Below are 7,877 nucleotides of genomic sequence, written 5' to 3'. Positions count from 1 at the left end.
CTCACCCTCCCCATCCCACTCCCTGAGCTCCAACTGGCTCCTCCACGGACCACCAACCACTTGCTCCCCATCAGCCCGTGATGACTCATTTCTTCTACCAACAGCATTCACTGAACATCGGCTGCTTTCGGGGCACGCTTCCAGGCACTGCCCTCGGATCCGACAGGGGACGAGCCCCATCTCCACGGGGTTGACCGTCCGATGAGGAGACAGGCAGGGAGTCAGCAAGACCAAGAAGGAACTCATTCAGGACGTCCATGTGGTGAGAGCTACGGAGGAAAGTCAAACAGGAGAGGGGGGTGGAGACAGTGGCAGGAGAGCTCGGAGGGGGCGTGAGGGGCCGACTTGGTGAAGGGCCGTGGCTGGGGAACAGCATGTCAGACAGGGAACAGCATGTCAGATAAGGAACAGCATGTCAGACAGGGAACAGCATGTCAGACAGGGAACAGCATGTCAGACAAGGAACAGCATGTCAGACAGGGAACAGCATGTCAGACAAGGAACAGCATGTCAGACAGGGAACAGCATGTCAGACAAGGAACAGCATGTCAGACAGGGAACAGCAGGTGCGAAGGCCGGAGGTGGTACATTCCCTGGGTCTCCGGGTCCTCTCCTTCGGCAGGTCCCATCCTCCCGAGACAGTCTCCAGGCCCGCCTTCTCCCCTCAGCATCTCCTACACCCCCATGGGGTCTCCCTGGGTCTCTCTGTCCCCCAGCACTGCCCCTGCCTTTCCCTTCCTGTCTCCCTCGGGGACCTGGGAGCTCTGCTCCCCTCAGACTCTCCCTCCCCCTGGAACTCCAAGCTTCTGGCTGGCACAGTGCCCCCCTGGGGTCCCCACAGCTGGGGGGGGCCCGGTGACAGAGGTCAGCGGAGGTCCCACAGGGAGCATAGAGCAGGGGGCTACCTCCTCAGAGCCAGGAACGAAGGGTCTTTGCAGGTGGAGCAAGGGCGAGGTGGCCCAGGCCCGGGCCAGGGGTGGGTCTCCACGCAGCCCACCATCCTGCCGCCAGGGCAGTCCAGAGCCCCTGGCAGGCCCAGCTGGCCCTCTGGGTCCCCCGCGCCCTGCAGGGGAGCCCTTTTCACAGATGAGAACAGCAGGGTTGAGACTGAAAGCAACCAAGACAGGATTCAAACTCAGTCATGGGGGGGGGGCTCCCCACACCACAGCCTCCAGGCCGGCCTTTCAGCAGATGAACTGAGTGGACAGGACACCCCAAGACGACTGTCTTCTGCCCACCCTCAGACTGAGGGCGGGCAATGCTGTGTGACCTTGGGCCAGTCACCCCGCCTCTCTGAGCCCCCTCTGTGTCTGGTACACGAGTCGGACCCACCTCCTCGGGCTCACCTTGCAAACTAACTGGTCAGCAAACGGAATTTTAAATAGGGTTTGTTTGTTTTTTGTTTTGACTCATCCAACCAAAATTCCTCCGGCCCATACTAGGAAAACGAGGAGAAATTGCTAGAAAGATTCAACCGAAATGTTAATCCACGATGGCTGCTTCTGTGGGTAGAAGGAGGGTCCCAGGAACCCTTCTTTTCTTTCTAGATTTAGCTGCTCAGACAGCAAAACAACAACCAGCCCTGGCCGGTGTGGCTCAGTGGATAGAGCGTCGGCCTGCGAACTGAAAGGTCCCGGGTTCGATTCCGGTCATGGGCACATGCCCGGGTTGTGGGCTCGATCCCCAGTGGGGGGCATGCGGGAGGCAGCCGATCCATGATTCTCTCTCATCGTGGATGTTTCTGTCTCTCTCCCTCTTCCTTCCTCTCTGAAATCAATAAAAATATATTTTTTAAAAATAATAAAAAAATAAAACAACAAGGAGGCTCGCACACTCCTCTTCGCCTCCAAAAAGAAGTCGCTGTTGGTGAGGAGATTGGTCTCGGAGGGCGGGGAGACCAGCGCTGGGGTAGCCGGGTTTGGGGGGGGGGTAGAGCGGAGGGGTCACTGGCTTTACTGAGCCCGCCACCTGAGAAGTGTTTCATCCGGTCCTCACAGCAGCCCAGTGACACAGGTGCCCCTCACAGTTGGGGAAACTGAGGCTCAGGAGGCGAGGGGACCGGTTCCAGGTGCCACAGCTGGGAGGTGCTGGCGCTGTGACCCTCACGCTCCCGCGTCTGAGCGTCTCTGTGCCTCGGTGTCTCTCGCGGTCTCCGACCCTCTTGTCTCTCCGTGTCTCTGCCTCTCCGTTGTTCTCTGTGTCTCCCTCGGTCTCTGACCCGCTCTCAGTGCCTTTGTCGCTCTGTTTCTGCCTCTGCCCCGCTGTGAGTTCCTGCCTCTCTGTGCGTCGGTCTCTGCCTGGGTCTCTCTGTCTCTCGCCGTCTCTGCCCCTCCGTGTCTCTCCCCATCTGTGCTGCGCAGCCGCGTCTCCCTCTGGCTCCCAGTCTGTTTGCAGCTTCTGTCTGGCGGTGCCCAGCCGGGTCCCAGCACTTAGCAAAGTGTTTCACAGACAGGAGGCGCTCAGTCAACATTTATTTCTTTTTTATTTTTTTTAATTGATTTTTTACAGAGAAGAAGGGAGAGGGATAGAGAGTTAGAAACATCGACGAGAGAGAAACATCGATCAGCTGCCTCCTGCACACCCGCTACTAGGGATGTGCCGGCAACCCAGGTACATGCCCTTGACCGGAATCGAACCCGGGGCCCTTCAGTCCGCAGGCCGACGCTCTAGCCACTGAGCCAAACCGGTCAAGGCTCAGTCAATATTTCTTGAGTGAATAAAGGAACGAATGAACGAGAGAATGAATGAATGAATGAGTGAGTGAATGAATGAATGAGTGAGTGAATGAATGAGCGAGTGAGTGAATGAATGAATGAAGTCTCTGAGACGGGATTAGCTGCTTTGCCAGATGAGCAGACACAGGCTGCAGGGGCACAGCGAGCCCAGAGCAGCAGCCTGGAGGCCCCAGAGCCGGGCGACGCTGCACCCCTGGACTCTGCCCCACGCGCTCCAGGGCCGGCCCGCCACCCCTCCTCCCCACTCTCGGGGAAGGGAGGCTCCCTCCCGGCCTCTCCCCGCGGTCGGAGGCGTGGGTAGCAGCTGGGAGAACCGGCTGGGAGCTGCCCCTCCCCTTGGGCGCGGAGGTAGGCACCTGGCGGGTTCCCCCGGTGGCAGACGCCGCCGCTGCACACACGGGTCCCGCGCCGCGCCGTCTGCTCCCTGCACGTCCTCCCCTCCCCGCCCGCGCCCGCCGCCATGGACGGGCCCGCCGAGCCCCGGACCTCGGGCCTGTGGGGCACCTACGAGAACAACATCTCGGAAATCGGGTGAGGACCCCCCCCCCCCCGCCCCGCCACCCCGCGCGCCCCAGGAGGTGGCCTGAGCGGAGAGCCAGGGGCCTCGGGCCAAGCCGGTCCGGCCTCCTGCAGCCTCAGCCCCGGGACTCGGCTGGACGGCGGCGGCCGCGGCCACTCGGGGTGCCGGCGCTGGTGCCGCCCCGAGGGAGTGGGGGACCGAGGCGGCCCCGAGGCCCCGGCCGGGATGCGGGGCGCGCGTCCCTCGCGGGGCTGAGCTCTCCGTTTGCCGAGGGGTTGGATCGGGTGCGCGCGCGCGGCGAGCGGAGGGTTGGGGCGCAGTAGTTGCTCACGAAACAGAGAACCTGTTGTACCCTTTCTTCCCTGGACGCCCCAGCAAGCCCTCAAGTCGGGGTGCCCTTCCTCACAGCGGCTCAGAAGGCATCCCGGCTCCGGCTCCGTCTGGGGTGATGGGAGCGCAGAGGTGGGTGGGGGTCAGGATGGAGCCGAGGCCGTGTGTCCTGGGGGGGCCCGGCCCCCCACATCTCATCGGGGAGGTTGGGACAGAGCTCTCCCCGCCGCTGGAGCTGACTCCTTCGTCCCTGGGGAGGGGCAGACACTGTCAGAGCCCCCGCGTTCCCGACGGGGAAACTGAGGCTCCCAGGGAAAGTGCCTGTGCTCACCCAGCCAGGAGCAGGTGCGAGCCCCGTCGGTCTGCCCCCAGAGTCTGTGGTTTCTTGTCTCCTCAGCAGCCTCGGGGACACCCCCTCCCGGTGGCTCCATGTCTCAGCTGAGTCCGCAGAGGCTCAGAGAGGGCCGGCTGCCGGCCCAGGGTCACACAGCAAGCTGCTTGACATGGTCTCCAGCTCCCAGGCCAGGGTCTCCCCCCTGTGGGGACACTGCATCCGGCCCCCCGCTCCCCGCCCTCACCCACAAGCTGGGCACCGAGAGGCCTCCCCGGTGCCCCAGATTCCAGAGATGGGAGCAGCTGGGTTCTAATTGCTGTGTGACCCAGGCAGGCCTCATGGTGTCTCTGGGCCTCCCAGGCCCGGGGAGCCAACGGGCTGGTCCCAGCTCTGCTTGAGGGAGGTCCGGGCGTTCCCTTCTCCGGGCCCCGCGGGTTCTGCGGTTTCTCCTCCAGAGAGAAGCAGCGTCCCACCTGGGCTCCCGCCTCTAGGGAGGTTTCAGCCTCAGTTTCCTCATCTGAGAAATGGGCACAAATAACCTTCCCCTGTAAGACACGTCTGGACCCCTGGGTGCTGCTCCGGGGGCTTCCAACTTTCTTTTCCACGAGCTTCTAGAATCCCCTGGACCCAGAGGGAGGGAGGCCTCTCCTGAGGGCCCTTCACATCCCTTCTGGGGGCTCATCCCAGACCCCTCCGCACACAACATCCCCACTGAACTCCGCGGCTTCCCAGAGTGGCTCCTCCTCCGGGGTCGCCATCTCAGGGCTGGGCCCAGCGGTCACCAGGGTGACCCCCACGCACTGTCCTTGCCCCGTCCTCCCTCTGCCTCCCACAGCCTGGCCCTGCCCAACCCCACTCCCCTCTAACCTGACTCTCTCCATTCCCGTGGCCCCAGCTCAGGCCTCCTCTTAGCCCCCGGAGCCTCGCCCTGGCCTCCCGCCTCCAGTCCTTCCTAGAGCTGCCCCTCCCCTGCTCCCAGTCCCCAAGCGACTCCTAGCCCTGGCACTCTGGCCTCCCAGCTCATTCACCTCCCTTGACTTTGAATTTCCTGGCCACACCTCACCATTCCCTGCTCCAGGGCCTTTGCATATTCTGTTCCCTCTGCAGGGATTCCCCCGCCACACACACACACACACACACACACACACACACACACACACACACACACGTCTCTTCTAATCTCCACATCTCCCCCGGCCAGCCCCAGCTCCAGCCCCTTCCATGGCTCCCCAGCGCCCAGGGCGATGGTTTCCAAAACATTTTTAAGACGCGGAGACCTATGGCCAAGAGGAATCTTGCTCCCAAACGGGACCACATCCATCGCAGAGATCAAGACAGAGCTGCCCTCGTGTAAATGGGCGGAGCGGGCCTAGGCTCCCACCACCGGCTTCTCCTGTGGCTTCGCCTCTCTGCTCCCACAGCCCTCAGCCCCCTCGCTAACTGGGCCCCATCTGGCTGCTCCCCGCCCCCGCCAATGCCCCCGCCCGGCCTGGGTCGCCCACTTTGGGCCTGGGCCCCTGAAGTTTCTATTGCCTGGGAGGACCTCGCTCCCTCCCATGGCAAGTTTCTGCTCACCCTTTAAGACGCGGCCACCACAGGCAGGTCCTGGTCACGCTTGTCGTCTCCAACCCGTCCCCGCGGCACCAGGGAGGGCCAGCGTGGGGACCTCGCGGTCCTGGGCTCGGGTGGCGGCTGTGACCGCTCTGGGAATGATGTCAGGGAATGAATGGAGGCGCCGGCACCCTCTGAGCTGGAGCTCGCTGGGTGGCGAGTCAGGATGAGAGGATGGTGAGGAAGGGCAGGGCGCGCGGGGGGGGGGGGGCGGGGGGCCCCCCCGAGGGGCGAAGCTGCTCCTGGGGGGATGTGAGAGGCTGTGGGTCCGAGCGGACCCCCCGGGCAGCGGCATGAGCGACTCCATGTCCAAGTCCCCATCTCCCCCAAGAGAAGCTACGCCCCATGTTGTTCGGGGTTACAGGCCTCTGTGATAAAACCGCCCCCCCCCCAAACCAAGCAACGGACAAGGATTTAATTCGGGGTAGGGGTTGCGGGGAGAGGCCCAGGGGACAAGGGGGAGCCCAGGGGCACCAGCAAGACTCACGGCTCAGAATGTTCTAGTTCACGGGCTTTGTTACCAGTTCTACCTGATGGATCGTATGGGTTCCATGTACCTTGTGTGCACGCGGCAGACTGGAAAGGAATAATAAAGGCACAAATAAGTATTTTAAGAGGAAATGTTAGACGCGGGAGGTAGGCAGGGCACAGATGGTTAGGGATGGTTGAGAGCTTCCGTGGCCAATGGGGGGACAAAGCCAGGGACAGTAATCCAGAGAGAACTATTTTTAAATATTTGTATTGATTTTTAGAGAGAGAGGGCGAGGGAGAGGGCGAGAGAAACATCCATGATGAGAGAGAATCACTGATTGGCTGCATCCTGCACGCCCCCTCCTGGGGACCGAGCCCGCAACCCTGGCATGTGCCCCGACCGGAACTGAACAGGCAACCTTTCAGTGAGCAGGACGACGCCCAATCCACTGAGCCACACCAGCCAGGGCCCTAAAGAACCTTTTAAGTCCTCCCTGCGCTCAGCGCTTTCCCAGCTGACCTCATTCAACCCTCACAACAGCCGTTGGAGACGGACTGTGATCACCCATTCGTGACAGAGACAACCGAGGCCCAGAGAGGTTGAGTGACTTGACCAGGGTCACACAGCTGCCAAGTGGGGTGGAGCCGATTTCCACTGAGGCAGGCTGACTGGACAGGACGGGCAGGTGTGAAAGGAATGAGAGGGTGAGCAAGATGAGGGAGGGGCAGCATCCGGGAGGCACCCCTGCCCAGACAGGGAGGCTGAATGGGTTGTCCGAGAGCTTCCCCATTTCCTGGGAATCCGGAGCCCCTTCCGGACAGGGTCAAGGCGAGAAGCAGCCAAGCCGGCATTTGAACCTGTGCTGCTGCTCCTCCCTGCCCCCCGCCCCCCCCCCGCCCCCCCCCCCCGCCCCTTTGATCTTGAAGTCCACGTGCAGGCCCTTCCAGATCTTGGCCTCTTTATGACTGAAGTTGTCAGCCCTGGTTTTACAACCCCAGTCCCTCCCTCCTGCCCCCCCCCCCAGCCAGAGTCACTCCAATGACTTTATGGCCACAGCCCTGCCCCCCACAGAGCTGCTTTTCGGGGGGGGGCGGGGGGGGGGGAGGCAGGCACTAGGAAAAGGTTCTAAGCAATAAATACATAGTAAGACCTTGGCCCCTGGGGGGAATTCAGGCTGGCAGAGGGGGGTGGGGGGGGCCCTGGGCCGCCACTAGTAATTAAGGCGCTTTGGTGAGAATTAGAAAAAGATGCTCACAGCCCCCCTTCCCCTCGCCCCACTCCCCTCTGCAAGGGACTGGGGCTTGGGGAGTGGAGGGAAGGCGGGTTTTGGTTCCTGCCTGCTCTCTGGGGCGGGGAAGGGGGGTGCTTAGGGACAGGGACCTGGGAACAGCCAGGACCCAGTTGGAAAGAACCGGGCAGCCCATTTTGCCGAAGGGAGGCTCTGGGGCAGGGACAGGAGCCCATCAGCGTCATCGAAGGCCAAGGCAAGGCTGGGCGTGTGCAGGGCAGCTCAGGACAGAGGATAGAGCTGGGGTGGGTGCAGACGGAGCCCCACTGGGGTGCCCGGTCCTGAGGGGGGAGGGGGGACGGGGGGGCAGCGAGGCCTAGCTCAGGGAGGAGGTGCAGTGGGGGGAGGGGAGGCCAGCGGCTGGGCTTGCAGGTGGAATTGGGCCCAGGCTGGGACCCGAGCCAGGACCCAAGGACCTGCCTCGCGATAAGAATGCCCGGGTCACACAGCTGCCCGACAGGCGACCCTGAGTTCAAGTCCCACCCATGCCGCTCGCTCGCTGGGGCCCGCGGGCACCAGGCTCGGGCTGCGGATCTGTGAAGTGGGCGCGGCCGGTGATGCCTGGGGCAGGGCCTGACGGGCCCTCT

The 7,877-nt window shown here is 62.8% G+C and overlaps 1 protein-coding gene across 1 annotated transcript in view; it reads left to right on the top strand.

Moving 5' to 3' along the window:
• The first annotated feature begins 3,046 nt into the window (after positions 1-3,046).
• Positions 3,047-7,877, top strand: part of SULT2B1 (sulfotransferase family 2B member 1) — a 34,552-nt gene continuing 29,721 nt past the window's right edge. The window contains exon 1 of the mRNA XM_059665981.1: positions 3,047-3,266. Coding sequence (XP_059521964.1) covers positions 3,196-3,266 — 71 coding nt within the window. The 5' untranslated portion in view covers positions 3,047-3,195. The remainder of the gene's footprint in view (positions 3,267-7,877) is intronic.

This window comes from Myotis daubentonii, chromosome 15, assembly GCF_963259705.1.
Source record: "Myotis daubentonii chromosome 15, mMyoDau2.1, whole genome shotgun sequence".
Lineage (NCBI taxonomy): Eukaryota > Metazoa > Chordata > Mammalia > Chiroptera > Vespertilionidae > Myotis > Myotis daubentonii.
Note: the sequence above shows the minus strand (reverse complement) of the source record. Positions and strands in the feature narration are given on the sequence as shown.